The 27,626-nt window shown below is 45.1% G+C and overlaps 1 protein-coding gene and 2 pseudogenes across 4 annotated transcripts in view; 2 read left to right on the top strand and 1 right to left on the bottom strand.

Moving 5' to 3' along the window:
* Nucleotides 1-4,093, top strand: part of PTAFR (platelet activating factor receptor) — a 37,860-nt gene extending 33,767 nt beyond the window's left edge. For all 4 annotated transcript variants that reach the window (XM_067013755.1, XM_067013747.1, XM_067013737.1 and 1 more), the window contains one exon: nt 647-4,093. In XM_067013755.1, the coding sequence (XP_066869856.1) occupies nt 663-1,721 (1,059 nt within the window). In that variant the 5' untranslated portion in view covers nt 647-662 and the 3' untranslated portion in view covers nt 1,722-4,093. The remainder of the gene's footprint in view (nt 1-646) is intronic.
* An 11,463-nt stretch (nt 4,094-15,556) lies between these two features.
* Nucleotides 15,557-16,536, bottom strand: LOC131767914 (translationally-controlled tumor protein pseudogene; annotated as a pseudogene).
* Nucleotides 16,537-26,569: 10,033 nt separating this feature from the next.
* LOC131767960 (porimin pseudogene) lies at nt 26,570-27,119 on the top strand (annotated as a pseudogene).
* The last annotated feature ends 507 nt before the right edge of the window (nt 27,120-27,626 follow it).

Consider the following 27,626-nt stretch of genomic DNA (forward strand, 5'->3'; position numbering starts at 1 on the left):
CTTCTAGATCCTTTTCTATATCATATACAAGTACATAATGGGGTCATACCAACTTTTTTGTTTTGTTTTGTTTTACTTAACAGTATTATCCAGGGGCAACTTTACATGGCAGTACAATCAGATCTAACTCATTCTTTCTCTATTTCATTCTCTGGGTGACTCTAATATACATCTGTGTATTTTCTAGATTTTGTAAGGGCACGTGAGTTATTTTTTAACATAAGACATTTTACCATCAAAATTTTTATCTCAAATTTCATCAATAGAAAAATATTCGAATTTTGTCAGAAATTAAAAACCGTAGAATTTAAATTTTTTAAAAAATTTAAATTTCCATCTGTTTCATCACCAGGGATAGAGTATCGAAAACTCTAAGTCAAAACAAGCTGAAGAATAAGAAACTGTATTTTAAAATGGAACAAGAGAAAAGAAACTGAACTGCCACTGATTTTATTGAATGTCAGAGGCCATTCATTTAAAAAACACACCATTATTTTACATAGGAAGAAAAGAATTGCCAATTAATTGGAAAATGCCATCAATTTTAGAGTGTTTAAAATGTGCAAAATGGGAGTCTTAGAACTGAGTAAATAAGATAGTCCCTTGTTAGCCCTTCATTAACCAGAATTTCTGTGTGGTCTTCCAGGCATAGGTAGGATCCTATGACCAGCTGCCCATTCCAGCCCACAGTGATGGAGGCAAATGATTCCTCTCGTGTGGATTCTGAGTTCCGATACACCCTCTTCCCAATTTTTTACAGCATCATCTTTGTGTTGGGGGTCCTCGCCAACAGCTATGTGCTGTGGGTCTTTGCCCGCCTGTACCCTTCCAAGAAATTCAATGAGATAAAGATCTTCATGGTGAACCTCACCATGGCTGACCTGCTCTTCCTGGCCACCCTGCCCCTGTGGATCATCTACTACTACAACGAGGGCAACTGGATTCTTCCGGAATTCCTGTGCAACCTGGCTGGCTGCTTCTTCTTCATTAACACCTACTGCTCAGTGGCCTTTTTGGCTGTCATCACGTATAACCGCTACCAGGCTGTAACAAAGCCCATCAGGACCGCTCAGGTCACCACCCGCAAGCGTGGCATCCTTTTGTCCTTGATCATCTGGGTGGCCATTGTGGCCGCTGCATCCTACTTCTTCTTCCTGGACTCCACCCACACGGTGCCCAACAAGACTGGCTCAGGCAACGTCACACGCTGCTTTGAGAACTACAATAAGGGCAGCATCCCAGTCCTCATCATCCACATCTTCCTCGTGTTCAGCTTCTTCCTTGTCTTCCTCATCATCCTCGTTTGCAACCTGGTCATCATCGTCACGCTGCTCACGCAGCCGGTGCAGATGCAGCGCAATGCAGAGGTCAAGTGCCGGGCACTCTGGATGGTCTGCACGGTCCTGGCTGTGTTCATCATCTGCTTTGTGCCCCACCACATTGTACAGCTGCCCTGGACCCTGGCTGAGCTGGGCTTCCAGAACAGCAACTTCCACCAGCCTATTAATGACGCACATCAGGTCACTCTCTGCCTCATTAGTACCAACTGTGTCTTAGACCCCATCATCTACTGTTTCCTTACCAAGAAGTTCCATAAGCACCTCATGGAGAAGTTCAACAGTATGCGCAGCAGCCAGAAATGCTCCCGGGCCACCATGGAGACGGGCACCGACGTGGTCATGCCGCTCAAACATGTCCATGTCAATTCCCTCAAAGATTAGTCCCGGATTATTGGAGCCCAGAGGCTTATCCTCCATGGACATCACGGAGTGACCTGGGGGGTGTCTGATGTGGCCCTGGCATCTCCTCCCTGGGCACTGGTGGCCCATTAGGTATGGAGGCTGCCTCACCAAGGTGTTGATGCTGGCAGAGCCAGACTGCTGGGAAATCCTGAACTTGAATGAGCCCTTTCAGCCACCTTTGGGCACGTGCCATAATAACCTTGGTTGGTAACCTCATGCCAAGCGCCTGACTCTGATAGCTCTGGAAGGAATGTCAGGGCCAGGGGCAGTCCTTGGGGGTTGACACTGAGCCACCCAGTTTACCCTACCAGGACAGCGGTCCCAAATGAGTAAGTCCTAAAGTTTTGGGCAACCACTCCCTTTATCACTAAAAAGTCAGAGAAGGGGTTTTGGAAAAGGGCTGCTCCCCTTGCTGTGTGGCACCATCTTTGGGATAGACTTTTGAGCTAGGATGGTGCCACCCAGTCTCTACCTAAAGGCACAAGGTCTTTGTGACACTTCTCAGGGGAAGTGGCTTGGTGGAACCTTCTCCCGAGTCGTGCAACAACCCGTACTGAGTGGTGACCAGAGAAGATAAAACGTGCATAGACCGAAAGCTAGGACGGGGAGCCTGTCTCCTGGGGCAGATGTGTGTTTCCGCACAGGCCTCACCTCAGGCCTGGGGCAGCTCTGGGGCAACGGGAGAGACACAACACCCACCCACATCCACTTTCTGTCTCAACAAGAGACCCTGATGAAGTAACTCCTGCAGGACAGCCACCCACTGTGGGTGGGCAAAGTCCCCTCAAAGCCAAATTGGGGCTCTCCAGGCCACTGCAATGCCCAGAGGCTTCCGTGGGAAAGGACAGTTAGGCTGAGAAGTGCCTAAAGGAAGGCCTCCAGAGAGGAAGGAGCCCGTCAGCTCCCCTCCCCACCTCACCTTCTGGGAGGCCCCTCTGACTTAGCTGCCACGAGCTGAGAAGAGCAGCTAGAATCCCAAGGGCAGGCAGGCACTTTGAGTTCTGGGTGCAGAAGAGAGGTGAAAACTTCTCTTGAGGAGTTCTAGATGCCTGAGCCTCCTCTCGCACCCTGAGCACCTGCAGTGTGAACCTGACAGCTTCAGACCCAGGGGCTTGGAGGAGCCTTCCCCGGTTTCCAGAAATCATCTTCCTTTCCAGCCAGTGACCCCACAAAGCTGGGATCCTCGTTTCCCATATACTGGGCTGATTTTGATAAATGCCTCCCAATGGGCCAGAGACCTGCTTGGGTCTGGGATGGCAGTTGTGGGCTGGACTTAACAGGTGGTGACTAGGTGGATAGTGAAGCGGACTTGAACTTCGGTGTCACACAGACCCAGGTTCAAGCTGTGGCTTTGTCACTTCCTGCCCAGGGCCTGTGAACTGAATGTCCTACTTCATAGAGTTATGAGGAGCTGATACCTTCTGGTCAGGCTGACTGCTCATCTCAGATTCCCCCGTCTTCTGAGAATTTGTTCCCCCTAACCCTCCGATAGGAGCTGAAGGGATGAGAGGTGAGCGTCTGTCTCTAGTGGGACCAGTCAGGTTCTCGCTTGGGAATAAGCAGCAAGATTCAGGGATGCTCTTTCAGGCTCTGCAGGCCACTTACTGGAACACATTTAAACTCTGGAGCTGTGTGCGCGTGTGTGTGCGCATGTGTGTGTCTGCGTGTATGTGTGTGTGTGTGTGTGTGTGTGAGGTATGTGTCTGCATGTCTGTGTGTGTGTGTGAGGTGTGTGTGTCTGCGTGTGTGTGTGAAGTTTGTATGTGAGGTGTGTGTGCACGTGTGTATGTATGTGAGGGGTGTGTGTGTGTGAGGTGTGTGTGTCTGCATGTGAGTGTGGTGAGAGGTGTGCGTGTGTGTGTGAGAGAGGTGTGTGTGTGTATGAAGTGTGTGTGTGTGTGTGTGTGTGTGTGGCCAGGGGCTAGGGTTGAGGGAGGCACCTGCAAGAATGTAGTAGAGAAAACAGCTCTGCTCAGAGAGAAGACAGAGATATGCAGAGCAAAGCAGAGACCTGGGGGACCGCAGGGGCCTGGAGAGAGGAGGGGCAGTGCTTCCAGGGGCCTGCTGGCTCCCTTCCTCCAGGCCCAGCCCTTCTCAAAGCTCAACATCTGCATTGCTTCCTTTGGGTCCTTGTGAGATTCCCTTTTAAGATACATTCTCTTATTTTGCTTAAGCTGATTTGAGTGATTATCTATTACTTGCAACCAAAAGAGTTCTGAATGAGATAAATGCTTGTATGCTAAAGCACAATGTTTCTTGAATTTCAGCCGTTTGTGTACTCCTCTCGTAAATTTTGCAATATCCATGTACCATCTGTATGTTTACTCAAGAAATATATTTCTCTAAATCGAGTCACTTTTTAAAACTTTCACCTGTTTAAAAGGATGCTTTAGAACTAAATTGTAAATGAAAACAAATGCCACCTGCCACACATAGAAGGTAAACAGAAACACAAAACACAAATATTAAAATCAAGGGACTTCCCTGGTGGCGCAGTGGTTAAGAATCCACCTGCCAATGCAGGTGACTCGGGTTCAAGCCCTGGTCTGGGAAGATCTCACATGCCGCAGAGCAACTAAGCCCACGTGTCACAACTACTGAGCCTGCGCTCTAGAGCCCGTGTGCCACAACTACTGAGCTTGTGCTCTAGAACCTGCATGCCATAACTACTGAGCCCGCGAGCCACAATTACTGAAGCCCGCGTACCTAGAACCCATGCTTCACAACAAGAGAAGCCACTGCAATGAGAAGCCTGTGCACCGCAACAAAGAGTAACCTCGGCTCGCCGCAACTAGAGAAAGCCCGTGTGCAGCAACGAAGACCCAACGCAGCCAAAAATAAATAAATTAAATAAAATTAAAAAATTTATTAAAAAAAAAAGAAAAAAAGAATATCAAAATGTTCTTGGTGTCCTGTCTACAGTAACCTCATATGCCCCACAAGTTGCACAGCACATTTTAGGAAACATGGCTGTTATGTATATAAAGTGCACGGGGTCTGCATTCAGTAAGTGCTCAATAAAGAGACAGGCAGTTCCGAGATGGTATCTTGTGATTGCCCCCTTGCTTCTCTCAGAATGTTGCTCCAACACACAAGCCAGGGTCTCACTCCCATCCAGGCCCAGGGGAGGTGGCGGAGTATTTTAGGTTGTAGCTCATGCTACGGCTCTGATGATTGCCTCACCACTCGGAATACAACCACCTTTACTGCCCCTGTGACCTCTTCCTGGTTGTGACCTTCTCAGATGTTTTCTCTTCTTTTTGACCTAGCCCAGAACACCTCTTGGAGGCAGACTTCCTGAATTCCTCTAGACAGGTTAATTGACCTAGCAGCATTTTAGGTCTGGGAGGGTGCAACTTTTTTATACCTTAATAACTATTGAAGTTTATCCATTTCAATATATTCTTTCTTACCCTGGGGGCAGGAACTGAATCTTTCTTTGTTTTAATCGAAGTATAGTTGCAGGAACTGAATCATAATAATCAGTGTAGCCACATTTCTCATGTGATGCCTAGAAATGAGCTGTCTATCTCCAAAGCTTCCTGCTTCCCCAGGGTGTAGCATAAGCACACATTGACATATACATGCACTTATTGTGAAAGGGTTTAAGAAGACTCTCTACAGACAGACAAGGAAGGAATTTAATATATATTTTCCCAGAGTTCTACATCCCTATTTTAAAAAAGATGTCAGGGATTTTCAGAGAATCAGAACATTTTGAAGCTGGTAGGGTCCAATTCCTTCATCTTACTAAGAGGAACATGGGGCGCAGAGGGGCCATGTGATTGCAGAAGTTACATAACCTGGAATGCACTTGTGTCTCTCCCTTCTTGCAATGGTGGCAGGATTACTGGAAAAGCTGAGTTATAATTCTTTTAATGAAACATCACCAATCAGGATTTCCAACCCATGTTGGACATCACGAAGTCCTCACCCTGCATTTTCCCCTGATCCCAGCCTTGACCCCAGGGAACGACCAGTGATCTCACTTAGAGAGCATTGGCTCAGGCAAGACCTGGCCCCTTACCTCATCCAGATGAATCGTAGACACAAGAGTGGTAAGTGTAGGTCACAGCTGACTAGAACTGAGCACATTTATGCCTATTTTTGCTCATCTATGTTACATCTGTGCTTAAGACCTGAGGCCACAAACAGATATAATAAAACCCTCTTGTCAAAACACTTCGTTTTTGTGCAGACTTGGTATTTCTGTAATACAAATCATGTTTTCCCTGATATCCTATCAGCAAGCCATCCTCCCATCTATCCAGTCATCCATCCATCCATCCATCCATCCACCCATCCACCTGTCCATCTAGGTATCCAACAAATACCTATGGAGTACCTCTTTTGGTCCAGTAACTATGCTAACCACAGTTTTTGTCTACTGCCTCACTGTAACCTCACACCCTCCTTGAAAGTTAGGTGATTCAATCCCCACAGAAATGAATAAAATAAATAAGGACCTGAGCTAACTGAATAAGGCAGTGGATGCCTCCCAGGTACTTGGTACAGAAGGAAAGGGCCTACTTTTTGGTGAGCCCCAGATATTTGCTTGCCACTTTCACAAATCTTATCTCACTGAGTCCTCACAACTACTGTACAGAAATGATATTTTTCATGCTCATTTTACAGATGGAGGAATTGAGGCTTAGAGGGCTTCAGTGATTTGTAAGCGTACATGAGCCAGTAAGCAGCAGAATAATATTCAAACCCAGATCTGCCTCAGTAAATATGTGTCCCTTCCCTTCTTTCCTTTCCCTGTTTGACTGTACCCTCACTCAAGCCCCTCTAGGTACTGTCCTAGCTTTGATGTGTGCTGGGGTAGGGGTCTATTGAGGGGAATAGCAGTTGGTGAAGGCTCCGCCTTGCTGTCTGAGGGTTCCTGAGCTCCCCATGCAGGCCGAAGCCCCAGCAGCAATGACCTTTTTCCGGGCTGAGGCTCCTGTGGTCAGTTAGAGAGGGCACTCCTGCAGTGGATGGTATATGTGAACGCAGTGTTACAAAGAGCTTCTGAAGCCAGAGTGTCATTGTCACTGAAGCTAGAAGGTCACCTGGATCCTGACATTTCTGCAAGAGGAGGGGAAGGGGTGAGTGAATAGTCAATACCTGCTGAGCACAGACCGTGTGGCAGGCACTGTGAAAGGAACGTCGTGTCCTTACCTATGGTTGGAACTGATTCTTTCCTCTGCCTGAATTACTCTTCCCCCGAGATATCCCTACAACTCACTCCCTCGCCTCCAAGACCTTTCTCAAATGTCCCCTTCTCAGTGAGGTCTGAGACCACCTCATTTAAAACGGAAGCTGAGAGAGTGAAGTGCTTCCCCAAGGCCACACAGCAATCAGCTGGGTCATGTCCAAGGGCCATGCACTTTCCATTCTATCACATTGACTTCCTCTGCAGACATCCTTCATGACATAGGATGTGAAGGCTCATATCTTCCTATTTTCCAGATAAGAAAAACAAGTATCAAGGAAGGAAATGACTTATCCAAGGTCACATAGCAATAACTTGGTAGAACTGAGATGCATAGATCATTTTTCTACCTTCATTTTGCAAGACGCTTCTCTCATCCATTTTTCCATCTGAATGCATGTTATTTTCCTTCATCACCATTGTCCAGTCCCATCCTCCATGGCAGCTCTAGCACATTCAATACATATCTTTGACTTTTATGTATCCTTGGAAAATGTAGTGTTATTTTTATGCATATTGATTTAAAATTTACATAAAAGGCATGATTTATGTAAATTGGCTGTGGACCTCATTCTGTTTCTCATTTTTTTTCCCACTCAGCATTGCTTTTACGATGTAACCATGTTGAAGTGTGTACATCTGGTTCATTGATGTAAACATCTGTCTTGTCCTCCATCATGTGTATCTACATTTTACTTACCTATACCCCTGGCAATGGACACTTAGATTGCCTTCAACTCCCTTTTCTACAAACCATGCTGTGAGGAGAGCCTTCCAGATGTTCCCCTATGGACCAGTGTAAGAATTTCCCCGAATGTATACCCAGGGGTGACAGTGCTAGGTCCCAGGCTACACTCATACTTAACTGGGTGAAGAGCTGCCACATCTCTTCTGGAATGGCTGCACCAGGCTATACTCCCACCCATAATTACATGAGAGTTTCTATTTCCCCAAATCTTCATCCACACTTGATGTTGTCCAACTTTCAAACTGCTGGTAAGTGTAAAGTAAAAACTTATTTTCAGTTTGAATTTCTCTCAGATTACTAATGGGTTTATAATCATGTTCTTGTTAGTCATTTGAATTTGAAAGCAGATTAATTCCAACTCCGACTCCGAAGCCTACAAAGTATCACACTGTGATCAGTAAAGTAGCCGCTGGGTCTGCATGGCCAGGGTTCAATTTCTGGCTCCACCTAGTCTGTGATTTAACCTCTTTGGGCCTCTGTTTCTTCATCTGTAAAACGGGAATAATTTTACTGTCAACAAAATAGGGTGGTTTTGAGCATTTAAAATTGCTTAGAACAGTGCCTGGCACAGAATAAGTACTTAGTAAACACTACACCCTGTCCTGATAGATTGTGTTGTTCTCCATGCAGCCTCATTTTCCACTCTCCCCATCTCCTCCCACCTCCCTGACACCTTTTCATGAAGTTCATACTGCATATTCATATGAATTTTCCTTAGAATAGTGAAACTATTAAAAAGAGTGTTAAAAACAAGACAACAGACCCAAAATGGAGTCACTTATGCGAATCCCCAAGTCACCAAACCAAGACTTAATACCTAACTTGATTGCAGTTTCAGCCTCTCCTAGAAATGGAATCTTAAACCAGTCAATCTGAAATTACCTAAACAGCACTAGTGACGTCATCTGCCTGATACACCCTTGCCTTCCCTGGCCCCTAAGGGAAGTTGACCTTGCCACAAACAATCTGCTTTTTGTAGTAAAACTTCCTTGTCCCTGCTCCCTTCTGCCTATAAAAATCTTTCTGTTTGTACAGCTCCTTTCTGTCTGTTAGAAGGGGTGCTGCCTGATTCATGAACCATTGAATAAAGCCAGTAAGATCTTTATAATCTACTCAGTTAGATTTCATTTTTTAACAAGAGGAACATAGTGTGATTAGCCTGGCTTTCTTTTTATTTAACTTCCCAGGTCATTCTAAAATACATTCAGAGAGCTTCCCTGGTGGTGCAGTGGTTATGAATCCACCTGCCAATGCAGGGGACATGTGTTTGAGCTCTGGTCTGGGAAGATCCCACATGCTGCAGAGCAACTAAGTCCGTGTGCCACAACTACTGAGCCTGTGCTCTAGAGCCCGTGAGCCACAACTACTGAAGCCCATGTGCCTAGAGCTTGTGCTCCACAACAAGAGAAGCCACCATAATGACAAGCCCGTGCACTGCAACAAAGAGTAGCCCCTGCTCACCACAACTAGAGAAAGCCCACAAGCAGCAATGAAGACCCAATGCAGCCAAAAATAAATAAATAAATAAAAATTTTTTTTAAAAAAGAGAAAATTCCTTTAAAAAAAAAAAGGAAGGAAATTCTTACACATGCTACAGTGTGGATGAACCTTGAGGACATTACAATAAGTGAAATAAGCCAGTCAAAAAAAATGTAATGTATGATTACACTTGTCTGAGGTGTCTAGAGCAGTAAATTCATAGAAACAGAAAGTAGAATGGTGGTTACAAAGGGTGGGGGAGAGGGGAATGGGGAGTTAGTGTTTAATGGCTTTGGAGTTTAGTTTGGGAAGATGAAAAAGTTTTAGAGATGGATGGTGGTGATCGGTGCACAATAATCTGTGTCACTAAACTGTACACTTAAAAATGGCTACAGTAGGGCTTCCCTAGTGGCTCAGTGGTTAAGAATCTGCCTGCCAATGCAGGGGACACAGGTTCGATCCCTGGTCCGGGAAGATCCCACATGCCGCGGAGCAACTAAGCCCGAGCATCACAACTACTGAGCCTGTGCTCTTGAGCCTGCATGCCACAGCTACTGAAGCCCACACGCCTAGAGCCCGTGGTCCGCAACAAGAGAAGCCACCACAATGAGAAACCCGTGCACCACAATGAAGAATAGCCCCCGCTTGCTGCAACCAGAGAAAGCCCACGCACAGTGACAAAGACCCAACGCAACCAAAAATACATAAATAAATAAATGTATTAAAGGAAAAACAAGAAAAGTTATTTTTTGAAAAATGACTGAGATTAGGAACCAAGAAGGGAAGTAGAAGGACGTGCTCTCACTCCCTCTTGCAAGAACACCAGAATCACAACTAGCTGCTGGACAATCATCTACAGGAAGACACTGGAACTCACCAAAAAAGATATCCCGGGCTTCCCTGGTGGCGCAGTGGTTGAGAGTCCGCCTGCCGATGCAGGAGACACGGGTTCGTGCCCTGGTCCGGGAGGATCCCACATGCCGCGGAGCAACTGGGCCCGTGAGCCATGGCCGCTGGGCCTGCGCGTCCGGAGCCTGTGCTCCGCAACGGGAGAGGCCACAGCAGTGAGAGGCCCGCATACCGCAAAAAAAAAAAAAAAAAAAAGATATCCCCCATCCAAAGACAAAGGAGAAACCACAATGAGATGGTAAGAGGGGAGCAATCACAGTAAAAGCAAATCCCATAACTACTGGGTGGGTGACTCACAAACTGGAGAACACTTATACCACAGAAGTCCACCCACTAGAGCGGAGGTTCTGAGCCCCACATCAGGTTCCCAATCGGGGGGTCCGGAAACGGGAGGAGGAATACCTAGAGAATCAGACTTTGAAGGCTAGTGGGATTTGATTGCAGGACTTCGACAGGACTGGGGGAAACAGAGACTCCAAACATGGAGAGCACACACAAAGTTGTGTGCACATAAGGACCCAGGGGAAGGAGCAGTGACCCCAGGGGAGACTGAACCAGACCTACTTCCTAGTGTTGGAGGGTCTCCTGCAGAGGCAGGTGGTGGCTGTGGCTCACCGTGGGGACAAGGACACTGGCAGCAGAAGTTCTGGGAAGTACTCCTTGGCATTAGCCCTCCAAGAGTCTGCCATTAGCCCCAGCAAAGAGCCCAGGTAGGCTCCAGTGTTGGGTCGCCTCAAGCCAAACAACCAACAGGAGGGAACCCAGCACCCCCCCCCATCAGCAGACAAGCAGATTAAGTTTTACTGAGCTCTGCCCACCAGAGCAACAGCCAGCTCTACCCACCACCAGTCCCTCCTGTCAGGATACTTGCATAAGCCTCTTAGATAGCCTCATCCACCGGAGGGAAGACAGCAGAAGGAAGAACTACAATCCTGCAGACTGTAGAACACAAACCACATTCACAGAAAGATAGACAAGATGAAAAGGCAGAGGGCTATGAAGGAACAAGATAAAACCCCAGAAAAACAACTAAATGAAGTGGAGATAGGCAATCTTCCAGAAAAAGAATTCAGAATAATGATAGTGAAGATGATCCAGGACCACGGAAAAAGAATGGAGGCAAAGATCGAGAAGATGCAAGAAATGTTTAACAAAGACCTAGAAGAATGAAAGAACAAACAAACAGATTAACAATACAATAACTGAAATGAAAACTACATTAGAAAGAATCAATAGCAGAATAACTGAGGCAGAAGAACGGATAAGTGACCTGGAAGACAGAATGGTGTGATTCACTGCTGTGGAACAGAATAAAGAAAAAAGAAAGAGAAGAAATGAAGACAGCCTAAGAAAACTCTGGGACAACATTAAGTGCAACAGCATTTGCATGATAGGGGATCCAGAAGGAGAAGAGAGAGAGAAAGGACCCAAGAAAATATTTGAAGAGATTTTAGTCGAAAATTTCCCTAACATGGGAAAGGAAATAGCCACCCAAGTCCAGGAAGCGCACAAAGTCCCATACAGGATAAACCCAAAGAGAAATATGCCAAGACACATAGTAATCAAACTGGCAAAAAGTAAAGACAAAGAAAAATTTTTGAAAGCAGCAAGGGAAAAGCGACAACTAATACACAAGGGAACTCCCATAAGGTTAACAGCTGATTTCTCAGCAGAAATGTTACAAGCCAGAAGGGAGTGGCATGATATACTTAAAGTGATGAAAGGGAAGAACCTACAGCCAAGATTACTCTACCCAGCAAGGATCTCATTCAGATTCGATGGAGAAATCAAAAGCTTTACAGACAAGCAAAAGCTAAGAGAATTCAGCACCACAAAACCAGCTCTCCAACAAATGCTAAAGGAACTTCTCTAAGTGGGAAAAACAAGAGAAGAAAAGGACCTACAAAAACAAAAACAAAACAATTAAGAAAATGGTCACAGGAACATACATATTGATAATTACCTTAAACGTGAATGGATTAAAGGCTCCAACCAAAAGACACAGGCTAGTTGAATGGATACAAAAACGAGATCCATCTATATGCTGTCTACAAGAGACCCACTTCAGACCTAGGGACACATACAGACTGAAAGTGAGGGGATGGAAAAAGATATTCCATGCAAATGGAAATCAAAAGAAAGCTGGAGTAGCAATACTCATATCAGATAAAATAGACTTTAAAGTAAAGAATGTTACAAGAGACAAGGAAGAACACTACATAATGATCAAAGGATCAATCCAGGAAGAAGATAAAACAATTATAAATATATATGCACCCAACTTCAGAGCATGTCAATACATAAGGCAACTGCTAACAGCTATAAAAGAGGAAATCGACAGTAACACAACAATAGTGGGGGATTTTAACACCTCACTTACACCAATGGACACATCATCCAAGATGGAAATAAATAAGGAAACAGAAGCTTTAAAAGACACAATAGACCAGATAGATTTAATTGATATTTATAGGACATTCTATCCAAAAACAGCAGATTACACTTTCTTCTCAAGTGTGCATGGAACATTCTCCAGGAGAGATCACATCTTGGGTTACAAATCAAGCCACAGTAAATTTAATAAAATTGAAATCATATCAAGCATCTTTTTTGACCACAATGCTATGAGATTAGAAATGAATTAAAGGGAAAAAAGGTAAAAAACACAAACACATGGAGGCTAAACAATACTAAATAACCAAGAGATCACTGAAGAAATCAAAGAGAAAATCAAAAGATACCTAGAGACAAATGACAATGAAAACACAATGATCCAAAACCTATAGGATGCAGCAAAATCAGTTCTAAGAGGGAAGTTTATAGCTATACAAACCTACCTCAAGAAACAAGAAAAATCTCAAATAAACAATCTAACCTTACACCAAAAGGAATTAGAGAAAAAAGAACAAACAAAGCCCAAAGTTAGCAGAAGGAAAGAAATCATAAAGATCAGAGCAGAAATAAATGAAATAGAAACAAAGAAAACAATAGCAAAATTCAATAAAACTAAAAGCTGGTTCTTTGAGAAGATACACAAAATTGATAAACCATTAGCCAGACTCATCAAGAAAAAGAGGGAGAGGACTCAAATCAATAAAATTAGAAATGAAAAAGGAGAAACTACAACAGACACCACAGAAATACAAAGCATCCTAAGAGACTACTACAAGAAACTCTAAGCCAATAAAATGGACAACCTGGAAGAAATGGACAAATTCTTAGAAAGGTATAACCTTCCAAGACTGAACCAGGAAGAAATACACAAAATACTCCCTGGCCTTGGAGTTAGATCTAGATTTGTCTTCCAGTTCTGTCATCACTAGTTGTTTGGCCTTAGGTAACTGAATGCCTATCTCTGAGCCTCATTTTCTCTAATTGTAAAAATGGAGGTGATGACTACTACTGCAGAGATGTGTTAGAAGGTGAGGGGGAAGCAATGGAGACCAAACCATCTTGTAACCTGTCAAGGGCCATTACATGGGCCCTCAAATGTGAGCAGTTAATTGCGGCAATATTGCCGGTTACCTAATATCTATTCTCTCCCTACTCCAAAACAGAACCCCTATTTAAAAAAAATAAATTTATTTATTTATTTATTTTTGGCTGCATTGGGTCTTCGTTGCTGCGCATGCTTTCTCTAGTTGTGGCGAGCAGGGGCTACTCTTCGTTGTGGTGTGGTGGCTCTAGGTGCGCAGGCTTCAGTAGTTGTGGCACGTGGGCTCAGTGGTGTGGCGCGCGGGCTCTAGAGCACAGGCTCAGTAGTGGTGGAGCACGGGCTTAGTTGCCCTGCTGCATGTGGGATCTTCCCGGACCAGGCCTCGAACCCGTGTCCCCTGCATCGGCAGACAGATTCTTAACCACTGTACCACCAGGGAAGTGCCAGAATCCCTATTTTGTTGGAGGTAACAATGAATCCAGCTTAAAGACTATACTTCTTTACAGCCTTGAGGAGCCGGCCTTGTGACTAATTTCCAGCTAATGAGATGTAAGTAAAAGAGGGTTTTTTTTTTTTTTTGACTATACTTGCTTTACAATGTTGTGTTAGTTTTTGCTGTATAGCAAAGTGAGTCATATACATATATATGTATACGTATACATATACATATATCCACTGGTTTTTTTTTTGTTTTTTTTTTTTTTTTTTGCGGTACGCGGGCCTCTCACTGTTGTGGCCTCTCCCATTGTGGAGCACAGGCTCCGGACGCGCAGGCTCAGCGGCCATGGTTCACCGGCCCAGCCGCTCCACGGCATGTGGGATCTTCCCGGACTGGGGCACGAACCCGCGTCCCCTGCATCAGCAGGCGGATTCTCAACCACTGCACCACCAGGGAAGCCCTATCCACTGTTTTTTAGATTTCCTTCCCATTTAGGTCACTACAGAGTATTGCGTAGAGTTCCCTGTGCAGTATACACAGTATTCTATACAGTAGGTTCTCATTAGTTATCTATGCTATATATAGTACTGTGTATATGTCAGTCTCAGTCTCCCAGTTCATCCACCCCTCCTTACCCCTTGGTAACCATAAGTTTGTCTTCTACATCTGTGACTCTACTTCTGCTTTGCAAATAAGTTCATCTGTACCATTTTTCTAGATTCCACATATAAGTAATATTATATGATACTTGTCTTTCTCTTTCTGACTTAGAGATGTAAGTGAAAGCACTGATAGGACTTCTGGAAATGTTACTTCAAGAGAGTTGACTCAGCTAAGTGAGCCTCTTCTGCCCGTCCCTCCTTTCTCTTCTCACCTGGAATTTGGTGCTCCAACAGCCGTCTTTGGCCTTGAAGTGACCTTGAAAATGGAAACTCTTTGCCATAATGGTAGAAGAGAATGATACAAGGATCCTGGGCCCATGATATTGGTGGCGTACCATTCCTGCCCTCTATTGCCTACCTCTGGGCCACTTCTATTTGAGAGAGAAATAAAATTCTCTCTTGTTTAAGTCTCTGCTCTTTTGGATTTCCTGTTACATGCAGCTAAATCTAACCTATTTCTTTTTTTTTTTTTTAACATCTTTATTTGAGTATAACTGTTTTACAATAGTGTGTTAGTTTCTCCTTTACAACAAAGTGAATCAGTTATACATATACATATGTTCCCATATCTCTCCCCTCTTGCGTCACCCTCCCTCCCACCCTCCCTATAACCTATTTCTGGATGGAGATGTAGGAGTCTAGAGGGGAGAGGAGCCACCTTTGGGAGCACTTGCCCTGGGCTCAAATGGTTCACACGTTTATGAGGTTTCAGTGTTTCCACTTCTCAGCAGCATTTGACTCTGTTAACCATTCCTTTCTTCTTAAAACTCTCATCGCCTGGCTTCTGTGACCTCACATTTCCTGGTGTTTGTGGGGTCTCTTTTTTTGTTTAGTTTAAATGCATTTTGTTTTTTAGACAACCTACATGACATGTTTTGTGTTTTTTTCCCCTCAAAAACAATGCCTCTACTCCAAATTAAACAATGTCAGAATAAATGAAGAGTTCAAGATGACATCAGTCCCATTTGTCTAAGTTCTGGCGTTGTGTGGATGAAAAGCAGCAGCCAGCCAGTTATGACGACAGGTGATAGATCCAAAGTTAACAGCCAAATTTGTTCACATTTTTCCATCCCTAAACCTTCCTTAAAGAAAACCATACATGGGGGTCACACCGTCCTCACGGTAGTCCAGCAGAGCAGCCATGCCATCTGAATTCATGTTCTCACCAGTAAAGAACTGATCGTTTTTGAAATTAGCAAGGATGCATTTGATTTGTTCTGCAGCCCCTGTCGTAAAGGTTTTACTCTTTCTGATCTCTGTTCTTCAAGTTTCCTTTTGATTGACCTCATATAACCTTTGATGTACTTTTTTAAAAAAAATAGATGTATTTATTTATTTTTGGCTGCGTTGGGTCTTCGTTGCTGCGCGCGGGCTTTCTCTAGTTGAGGCGAGCGGGGGCTACTCTTCGATATGGTGCGTGGGCTTCTCATTGCGGTGGCTTCTCTTGCTGTGGAGCACAGGCTCTAGGTGTGTGGGCTTCAGTAGTTGTGGCTCATGGGCTCTAGAGCACAGGCTCAGTAGTTGTGGCCCACCGGCTTAGTTGCTCTATGGCATGTGGGATCCTCCCGGTCCAGGGCTTGAACCCCTGTCCCCAGCATCGGCAGGCAGATTCTTAACCACTGAGCCACCAGGGAAGTCCCTGATGTACTTCTTGTAGGCTTCTCTTGTGAAGCTGGTTTCCTGCAAGTGATGGTTCATGACAATACCCACACCAGTGATTACTGTGCTTTCGGTACCTTCGCCCTCCCGGCCTTCAGCGGAGGCATTTCCACCAATGAGCAAGTCATCAGTGTTATCCTCTGTCCTACTATCTTCCCCTCCACCTCCAGACACAGCCCCCCCACCCCACCCCCGTGACCTCCCGGATCTTGTAGATGTTGGAGATCATCTCATCATGGTTGATGAGGTCCCGGTAGATGATCATGATGGGAAGGAGACGACGGCTGGCGCTAGCTTAGTAGCTTAGTAGGAGCCCAGAGCTCAGGGCAGCAGCGCACGGCAGGGAGTGGAGAGCGGTTGGAAAAGTGTGGCATCTCTTTGGATTATCAAGTGACAGAAACCTTGATTTCTACTGGTTCCAACAACAACATCAAAAGAACGTATTGTCTCAGTAACTCCAGAATCGTCCAGGAGTAGATGTTTGGACCCAGTTGAATAGAGGGGTTCAAACCACAGTATGAGGACTGGAATGACATTCAAAATATTTCACAACTGGCCTTGCTTTGTCATTGACCCTCAGAACAAAGAGGGAGTGTCCTGGAAGTCCCCTGCTGGTTCTGACATTAACTCTTTAGTTACTGGATCATGGGGAAGTTCAGGGATTGCAGAAGGAGGAAGTGGCAAAAATCACTCCTATTCCCAGGGGGTTCTGGGCAGCATTTACTTACCAATAGAAATATTTCAACAATAATCAGCCATTCCAGTGCGTACCAGGTGAACAGCAGCCCTGTGTTAGGATCCGGTTACTCTTTTTTTTCCCTTTCTCAGCTGTACTATTCCCTATGGACTCGGTTCTCAGACAGTCTCTCTCCCTGGTTGTGAGATTGGCTCCCAGGGCTGCGTGCTTCCTCCTTCACATTCAGCAAAGAGGAGTGAGGCCCTTCGCCCCGGCAGCCCTAGCGTAAATCCCGAGATTTGCTCTGATGGGGCTGGCTGAGATCATAGGCCCAATCCTGATAGATCAATGTGGCTGGCGGGGGAGGGGGTGGAATGGGAGACTGGCTTAGGCTATGTCACCTGCCCCACCATTGGAGCCCCAGCTTAGAGTTAGCTTCTTTGGAGTATATAGGCTTAGAATTGAGCTGCTTTCCCCAAAGCAAAATTGGGGTACTGTTGTCAAAAGAGGAGGGGTCATGTATTGATTTCCTGCTGTATGTAACAAGTTACCACAAACACAGTGGCTCCACACAACACAATTTATTCTCTTACAGTTCTGGAGGTCAGAAGTCTGAAATGGGTCTCATGGGGCTAAAATCAAGGTGTTGGCAGGTTGTGTTGCTAGGGGAGAATCCCTCTCCTTCCTTTTTCTAGCTCCTTGGTTTATGGCCACATCAGTCCACCTCCTGGTTCTGTTGTTACATTTCTTTCTCTGACTCTGACCCTCCTTCCTCCCTTATATAAGGACCCTTGTGATTTCATTGGGTCCACCTGGATAATCCAGGGTAATCTTCCCATTCAAAAATCCTTAATTTAAGCATATCTGCACACCTCCTTTTACCACGTAGGGTAACATATTCACAGAGTCCAGGAATTAGAACATGGACATCTTTGGGCCAGGGAAATGGGGGGAGGGGGAGGCCCTATTCTGCCTACCACAGAGTGCATGCTGGAAGGCAAAGGCAATAAGTATCTATTCTCTCTGCTTTGTCCATCACCTCTCTGGCTACTCTTTTGTATCTTTTGCAGATTCAGCCTTCTTTACCTGACTTTATTTATTTATTTTTCTTGGCTTTTCTTTTCTTTTTTCTTTCTTTCTTTTTTTTGCTACGCAAGCAGCATGTAGGTTCCTAGTTCCCTGACCAGGGATCGAACCCGCACCCCTGCAGTGGAAGCATGGAGTCTTAACCACTGGACCTCCAGGAAAGTCCCATGGCTTTTCTTTCTTTCTTTCTCTTTCTCTCTTTCTCCCTTTCTTTCTTTCTTTCTTTCTTTCTTTCTTTCTTTCTTTCTTTCTTTCTTTCTTTCTTTCTTTCTTTCTTTCCTTCCTTCCTTCCTTCCTTCCTTCCTTCCTTCTTTCTTTCTTTCTTCTTTCTTTCATTTTATTGAAGTATAGTTGGTTTACAATGTTGTGTTAATTTCTGCTGTACAGAAAAGTGATTCAGTTACACAAATAAATATTCTTTTTCATATTCTTTTCCATTATGGTTTATTATAGGATATCAATATAGTTCCCTGTGCTATACAGTAGGACCTTGTTGTTTATCTGTCCTATATACACTAGCTTGCATTTGCTAATCCCAAACTCCCAATCCTTCCCTCCCCAACCCCTCTCTGCTTTACTTGACTTTAAATATTGTTTCTCAAGTTTCACCTCTAGACTTCTTCTATCCTCACTCTATATTCTCTCCCCAGGCAAGCTCACTGAGTCCAAGGCATAATTACCAACTATGGTTACATATCCACATCTCTAGCCCAAATACCTCTGAGTCCAGACCAATTTATCTAAATGCACACCTGATATCTCCACTTGGCTATCTTGATGGCCCTCCAAATTCAAGATGTCTCAAAGCTTCTCTCCAAACCAGGCCCCGAGTCAGTAAATGGCACCATCATCCCTCCAGTTATGGCAGCCAGAAACCTGGACAATCATCCTTAATGTCTATCCTCTCCCTCCTCCCAATCCAATCTTTTACTGAGTCTTTTCTTTTTTTTCTTTTTATTTGATGGAATTTTATTTGTAGCAACAACAATCATTAAAACCAAGCAAAAAACAAAAACAAAAATACCCTCCACTGAATGGGAATGGTACCTATTATTTGTCAAAACCCTTTCAGTGGAGTTTGACTGAGTTTTTTCAATTTTACCTTCTTGATCTTAAATTCATCGATTTCTCTCAGTCTTCTCACCTTCCACTCCAAGCCACCAGCTCTGTCTAAACTGTTAACTCTTCTTGCCTGGACTTCTGCATTGGCCACCTAAACTAGTCTCTTGGGTCCATTATGACCTATCTCCAGTTTGTTCTCCATACCATTGCCAGGGTTATTTTTCCAAAATGCAAATCTGATCATTTAACTCACCCACTCAGGACACTTCACTGGCTTTCCATTGCTCTTAGGAGAGAGACCAAAACCCTTCCCATGGTAGCTAAGGCTTTGTGGGGTCTGCTTCCTGTCTATTTCTCTAGTCCTGCCACCCTTCAAGGATTTATTGGCCTTTTACTTCTTTTTTTCCCTCAAACTTGCCATGTTCTTTCTCATCATTTAACCAGGGCATACTCTGTGCAGTCTGCCAGACCTCTAACTCATCTTTTATATTTCCCATGGACCCTCTTCAACCTCCTGGACTAGATCAAATTCTCCCATTATAAACTGTCAGTGAATTCCATTATAGACTCTGCATTTCACCTAGGTAGTGCTAACACAATTGCAATTTTCCGTTTACTTGTCTACTCATTTGATGAATACTTGTTCTCCCCAACACAACCACTACTAGTCTGTAAGCTCCAGGGGAGCAAGGGCTTTGTCTGTGTCTGTTCGCCATTAAATCCCTGCACCTTGTTCTGTAGGCACTTCATGTCTCTTAAAACCACAGACGCACATGCTCATTTTTGAATCAGGACACTGAGGTTTGTTCCGAGGTTATACAACCAGCAGGGGGATAAATTCCAAATCTGGCTCCAAAACCTGCCCTTTCTTCCTTTCACTCTGCTGTCCTCTGAGATGGGGGAAGTGTTGGGATTGTGCCATTTCTGCGTGTGTAGTTCTAGAAACCTCAACTGCTTCCTTTGGAAGCCTTTGGAAATGGATCTGAAAAGGCTGGCAGTTTTCCTGAACTTATGGGGGTGGGGGGGGGAGTTTTCTTTTTCTTTTTTTTTCCTTTTACATCTGTCTTTCTTTCTTTCCTCCTTCTCTCTGTTTTTCTCCTTCCTTTCCTTTCTTCCTTCCTCTTTTCCAAAAAATGCACAAAGTTCCTGCTCATTGCCAGACTCTGTTCTGGGAGATGGTGACATAAAGATGAATCAAAAAGAGTCTCTGTCCTCAAAGAGCTCAAAATCTAGTCTGTTAGAAGTCTAGGTCAAGTAAATAAATTCCAAGCCAGTATCATTTCCTCCTCTGTAAAATGGGCATCATCCTTACTACACCAGAGTTTTTGGATGCAAGTAACTGAAACTGACTTAGGAATGAAATTTATTGGAAGGGCATTGGATGGGCCCAGAACTGAAAGAAAAGCAGGAGAACCAGACCCAGGAAACAGGAGGGTGGGCAGCTCATGGAGCCAAGTCCGTGCTCTAGGAACTAGCTTGTGAGGACAATGCCACTGGCACTGTCCCCACTGTGACTATTCCAGTTGTTCCCTTGTCTTTGATACTGTCCCCCAAGATTCAAAGACCCAGGTGGGAGCATCCCATGAAGCAAGCATGGGTCAGTCACCTAGCCAGACTCCAGCTGCCTAGATGTCGGGAGAGGAGATAATTGCTCCCTTCCATTGCAGAATGGGGGTTTGGCACTCAGAGCCCCTGACACTGCTGCTCTCATTTCCCTGTGGTTGTTGGGTGACACCAGGGCTAAATAATCTCTTGAGAGGTCACCTATTCATCAAGTCCCTGCACAATGATCTGCTGCTAAGTAGTAGGACTGGGACTTGAATCTGGGTCTAGTTGGCAGAGTAGCAGTTAGGGTTCTTGGCTACAAGCAACAGACACCACCTCTGCCAATTTTCAGCAAAAGAGAATTTATTGGAGGGATGTGGGTGAGGCTCAAACAATTTATGGGGAGCTGTAGAAGCAAGTTTGGGGACAGACAGGAACCAAAGGAGAGATGGAGGGTCTAGGATCATGTTGGAGACACATTTACACTTGAATGCTGCCACCACCAGCACGATGAATGACCTCCAACAAGATCTCCTGTTTTGGCTGTACTGCCTCCAAATTCAAATTCTCAGGACATAAGGTGTTTGATGGGGTTAATTTCCATCATGGCCCTGTCCTCCAGGGTGAGGATAGGAAAATGGCTCTTTTAGTGGGATGGGTCATTTGGAGTTACCTTTCCATCAAGGCCACAGAGGAAATTAATACAGTGTTGGGGGGTGTTTATCAGTTATCTATCACCGAAATAATAGTACATAGCAAACAATCACATGCTTCCAAAGCATGCAACAATCAGCTCATACATCCGGTGGTCAGTTAGGCAGCTCTGCTGATTTTGGTTGGACTTGCTCACATGTCTGGAGGTTGGCTGACCATTGCCTGATCTAGTCTAAGCTTGGCTGGGAGGACCAGGCCCTCTGGTTCTGCTCCTCCAGTGGGTTACTTCTGGCATGTTCTCCTGGGTAATGGCAGAGGCAGAAGAGGGGGCAAACCCTATCACACAAGTGCTTTTTAAGGCCCAGCTTGCATCACATCTGCTGATATCCTATTGGCCAAAGCAAGTCACATGACCAAGGCCAGCATCAGAGTGAGAGAGCACTGTGAAATATCATGGCAAAGCGAGTGGATACAGTTGGCCCTCCCTCCATATCTTCAGGTTCCACATCCACCGATTCAACCGACCATGGATCAAACATATTCGAAAAAAACAATTCCAGGAGGCTCCAAAAAGAAAAACGAATTACATAGCATTTACACTGTATTTACAATTATTAAATAGCATTTACAGTGTATTAGATATTATAAGTAATCTAGAGATGATTTAAAGTATACCGAAGGATGCGCATAGGTTACATGCAAATACTTTGCAGATTTTGGTATTTGAGTTGCAGGGGTGGGGTGGTGGTTGTCCTAGAACTAAATCCCCAGCAGATAACAAGGGAAGACTGTACAGGGAAAGGTGAAGAATTAGTGCCATGTTTGCAATCCATGGGGAAATGTCTAAAAGGAGTCAATGTCTGTGACAGATGTCAAAGTCCAAGTTCTTTCCATGTTCCACACCACCTGGTGCAGCAACCAAAGGAGGTTTTCTCCAAGACAGGCCTCTGTTCTTATTCAGTTGTATCACTGTGAATGTCAGGTTCATGAGAACAGGGACTTCTGTCTGTTTTACTCACCATGTAACTCCACTGTGTAGAATGGTGCTGGCTACATAACAGGTGCTTAACAAATAGTGATTGAGTGAAAATTCCCTTGTGAACTTACCTTATGCATCTAACCAATGTTTTTCACTTTTGTGGGGAGGTTGTATGCTATGGAGGGAAGGACTTAAATTTGGACACATATCAACCTGGGCTCGAATCTGGGCTTTAACCTTTAATATCAGTGACCTTGGGCAAATTATCCAGTCTTCCTGAGCCTCATTTTCCTGTACTGGAAAACTTTTGGGTGACTTCTCTGTGCAACCTCCCCATTTTCTGATAATTGTCCCTCCCATCTCCACATATTTCCTGTGATGGGGCCTCTGTACTACGTGACCCTGTCCCCATCCCCCAACCCTGTCTCAGCTGATTGGACCAGGGGTATGGTTCTGAACCATAATGGGCCAATCAGAGTCTCTTCTCCAGGAATTTGGAATTCCAGTCTTAGTCTGATTGGCCTCTTAAATGGAGGAGATAGGAAATCAGGAGCTGGCTATGGTCATATTCCACCAGAGAGAGCTGGTCTACAGCAGGAGAGAAGAATAAAGCCCTCATTCCAGATTATTTCTTAGGTCCAGACAGCTAGCTAGGCAGCTAGGTAACCACTGGTGTAATGGTTAAGGGCATAGTCTCTGGTTCCAGATTACCTTGGTTCAGATTCTGGCTCTATCATTTACTAGTTGAGTTATTTAACTTCTCTGTGCCCTCATTCTCATCTGTAAAGTGGGAATGACATTAATACCTACTTCATGGGGTTGCCATAATGATTAAATAAAAGTGCATGGAACTGTATCTAATGCATGGTGAGCATGATTTCCAGGTCATAATCTCCGATCCTTAAAATTAATATCCCTTTTTCACCCCACCCACACCCTTTCAGGAAACACTCACTTCAGTGGATTGTTGACTCCAGTGCAAAGAATCTGAGCTAATACCATTTTCACCTGTGAAATGAGGAAAGTTAGGAATCTTGGGTTCTTGGAGTAGTAGTGAGGATGAAATGAGATGGGTACAGCTCTTGGCACACTGTAGGTACTCAATATTTACATGCTTCTCATCCTTCCTACCCTGCCTTCCTCAGACTCCAACTGGGGCCAAGCATGGGAGACGGTGCTTCTGGTGTGGACGGTCTTGGCCACAGCTTGGTTTGGCTCCTTTCTAAGGTGAGTCTGATCTGTTCTTACAAGGTTCTTAGAACCACACATCTCAATACTTCATTCTGCACTCAGAGGAGTGAATCATTGATCCTGAGGTGCCTTCCCCCCAAGAAGACTTCATCTCCGATGCACTTAAGATTTTTCTCATTGCTGGGGAAGTAACCCAGGGCACAGCAGCTCTTGGTGGGGGCAGGGGTGGTGTGGGCAACAGGGGTAAGAGAGCTGAACCTTACCCCTTCCTTATTTGTCCCCTGCTGGTACAGTCCTTTTCCTGGTCCTCGAGAGCTATATAGGAAGGGAGAAAACTGTGCCACTGGCTTAAGAGAACAGGGGCAAGAGGCTTGGAGATGTGGACAGAGCTTCTTGATTCATGTGATAATATTCGGGGGTGAATAAGTCCATGACAGGGAGGTTTCCTTCCTCTTGGCCAGCTTCCTCATCCCTCCTAGCTCCCCCCCCCCCTTTTTTTTTGGTACGCGGGCCTCTCACTGTTGTGGCCTCTCCCGTTGCGGAGCACTGGCTCCGGAAGCGCAGGCTCAGTGACTACGGTTCACGGGCCCAGCCGCTCCGCGGCATGTGGGATCTTCCCAGACCAGGGCAGGAACCCCTGTCCCCTGAATCAGCAGGCGGATTCTCAACCACTGCACCACCAGGGAAGCCCAAGCTCCTCCCTTTGAGGCCCCTACTCTATGACCACCCAGCTCAGCCCCGGGGCCAAGCCCAGCAAGGGCAGGGCGTGTGGGTAAGTGGAATGGGAGGTTCTAGGAACATTTTTTTTTTTAACTGAAGCATAGTTGATGTACAATATTATGTTAGTTTTGGGTCAAAAAAATAGTAATCCAACAATTAAGTCCACTACAAAATGATCACCACAAGTCCAGTAACCATCTGTTACCATGCAAAATTATGACAATATTATTGACTATGTTCCTTATGCTGTATACTACATCCCCATGGCTTATTTATTTTATAACTGGAGGTTTGTATCCCTTAATCCCCTTCACCTTTTTGCCCAACCGCCCACTCCTTCCTGGCAACCACCAGTTTGCTCTCTGTATCTACAACCCTGTTTCTGTTTTGTTGTGTTTGCTACCATATAAGTGAGATCATACAGTACTTGTCTTTCTCTGTCTGACTTATTTCACTTAGCATAGTACCCTCTAGGTCCACCCATGTTGTTGTTAATGGTATAATTTCATTCTTTCTTATGGCTGAGTAATATTCCATTGCATATATATACCACATCTTTTATTATCCATTCTTCTATTGATGGACATTTAGGTTGCTTCCATATCTTGGCTATTGTAAATAATGTTGCAATGAACCTAGGGGTGCATACATCTTTTCGGATTTCTGTTTTTGTTTTCTTTGGGTAAATACCCAGAAGTAGAATCACTGGACCATATGGTAGATCTATTTTTATTTTTTTGAGGCAACTCCATACTGTTTTCCATAGTGGCTGCACCAATTTATATTCCCACCAACAGTGCATAAAGTTGGCTTCTGTATTCATTTGCCTCTGGGTTGGGGGGGCAGGCAGGAGGGTGATTTTCCTGAGATGAGTCAGCTGTCGTCATCGTCCCTTTCCCCTTCTCTCTTATGGGGAAAAAAGTTGTGAACGTGGAAAAGGCCATAAAGTTGGAAGATGCTTCTGGGGACCCATAGATCCATGGTGCTGCAGGCTTCTCCCTCTGCCGTGTTGGCCCCAGTCTTTGACAGGGATTCTGCCTCTGTTTCCCTATGTAGTTCTCCACTTGCACAAGAACGTAGCTTCAGACTTGGCATATTACCTTCTTCTTAGTTGCACTAGTCAATCATCTGCCAAGGTCTGGGATCCAAGGAGGGACCCATTGGATCCCAGACCTGGGACTGCCTAACTTCCTGTCCTGGATCTGCTACTGGAGCTGGGTCAGTGTCCCCTAGACCTATCTACCAAACATCCTCCCCGCCTGCACCAGCCCAACATTCCCCATGCCCGAGTCCACTACAGTAATTATATTTTGAGTCTCTGTCAGAGACAGCCGGGAGAAGGAGGGTGGGTTCTACAGTCAGACACCCTGGGCTAGGATTCTGGATCCATTATCACTTTCTTGCTGTGTGACCTTGAGCTGGTCACCGCCCTTCTCTGAGCCTCAGTTTCCACACCTGTCAAAGAGACTAATGATCCCCTACAATGGAGCTGGGAGGTTCTAATGAGATTACCTATCTACAGACCCCAGCGCATTTTGGAGGCTCCAGAAATGGCTGCTCACTGCCCCTTCTCCACACAGCTCTGAAGAAGGGAAAGGAGTTCTGTATCATTATTACTCCTTAACTACCTGGGTCTGGGAACAGGAAACTGCAGTGAAGCAAAGGGTCACTAAAGACAGAGACCTGGCAGAGGCAGCAAAATGCAGTGGTGAAGCATGTGACTCTGGGGGCAGATGGCTTGGGTTCCAACCCCAGCTTTAACTTTGTTGAGCTCTGGGCAAACCACAGTATTTCCTGTAGCTTCAGTTTCCCCATTTGGTATATGAGGCGTAAAATAGCATATGCCGCCTAGAATTGTTTTGAGAGCTAAATGAGATCATCTGTGTCTTGTGTATAACACGAGTTTGCCCCAAAGGGAGCATTCAAAACACCTTTGATGCGTAAGTTGTTTTCAAGTTTTTGCTACTTTATTTTTTGTCTCTTTAGATGATTTTATTAGGAAAAAGTTCCAGGGGAGGAATTACCGGCCTCCTAAACTAGATTGCCAAATTGTTTTTAAAAGGGCCCGGCTCTCTTAAAAGGGCACCCGCGCCCTGTTTTGTGATCCTGGGGGTGGGGGGAGGTGAGGGGAAATGGAAGGTCGGGGGCGCGGGGGAGTGGGGGCCTGCTGGGAGGGAGGGAGGGAGGGAACAGGCGGCGAGAGGAAACGCGCAGCGGGGCTCAGTTGAGCAAAGCGGCTACTCTCACCAGCGCAATGGCCACCTCGGCTGGGGACACGTGGGGCGCCGTGTCCTCCTCTCGGAACAGCAGGACTGGCGCGAGGTGTCTGGGCCGTGAAGCAACTTGGCGCCCTGCAGGTTAGCGCTGCCGCTGCCGCAGGCCGCCATGGACCGCACAGACCCAGCGGGTCGCCAAGCACAAAGAACGCTGTCTCTAGAAACCTCCAATGTTAACTCAACAGGGAAGACCCCACGGGTGGCTTTCAGCCTCGCAAGTGAATCTTCCAACCGCTTTATGAAACCATCAACGACTCCAGTTTCCTCAGTCTCAAAGAATGGGACAGTCACCACCGTGAAACCCATAGTAACGTCTAAAATGACAACACCAGGGGTCTCAACAGATATAACTTCCACCACCTTAGAGGCTACACCCAAAATAACAAGTGTTTCAAAAAACATCCCGGATGTCAATCAACATGCGCAATGACTACAACCCACAGTGGTTCGGTGACATTTGTTTCTTCATCAGTAACAATTACAGCAACTATATTAACTCTAAAGAAAATAAAAGATCAAAATCTGATACTGGCAGCTTTGTTGGTAGTATTATATTAAATTATGGAATTTAATCTATGCTTTACGTTGGATGCAAAATGTACTATTCAAGAAGAGGCATTTGTTATAGACCCATCTGTGAACATGATGCCATCATTTAAGGAAATCCAGGAACCAACGGAAAGGAGAAAGACTGATGCAGCCCAGTCAATTAACTTTGTTTTATTATTAGTTTAAAACAATATTCTCTTCTTGAAAATAGCATCAACAAGCCAGTGCATATAATGTACAATGTATTATATGAATATGTAAAGCTTCCTCACGATTACTAAAGGCAAAAAGGATTTGGATTTTTTTTTTTTTTTTTTGCTTTTTGGGTTTTTTGGCCACGCGGCATGCAGGATCCCAGTTCCCCAACCAGGGATGGAACCCGTGCCCCCTGCAGTGGAAGCGCAGTCTTAACCACTGGACTGAAAAGAAAGTCCCTGGTTTGACTTTTTTTTTTTTTTGGCTGTGTTGGGCCTTCGTTGCTGTGAGCTGGCTTTCTCTAGTTGCGATGAGCAGGGGCTACTCTTCGTTGCGGTGCGCAAGCTTCTCATTGTGGTGGCTTCTCTTGTTGCAAAGCACGGGCTCTAGGCGCGCAGGCATCAGTAGTTGTGGCACACGGG

The sequence above is a fragment of the Kogia breviceps genome, chromosome 1 (genome assembly GCF_026419965.1).
Source record: "Kogia breviceps isolate mKogBre1 chromosome 1, mKogBre1 haplotype 1, whole genome shotgun sequence".
In the NCBI taxonomy this organism is placed as follows: domain Eukaryota; kingdom Metazoa; phylum Chordata; class Mammalia; order Artiodactyla; family Physeteridae; genus Kogia; species Kogia breviceps.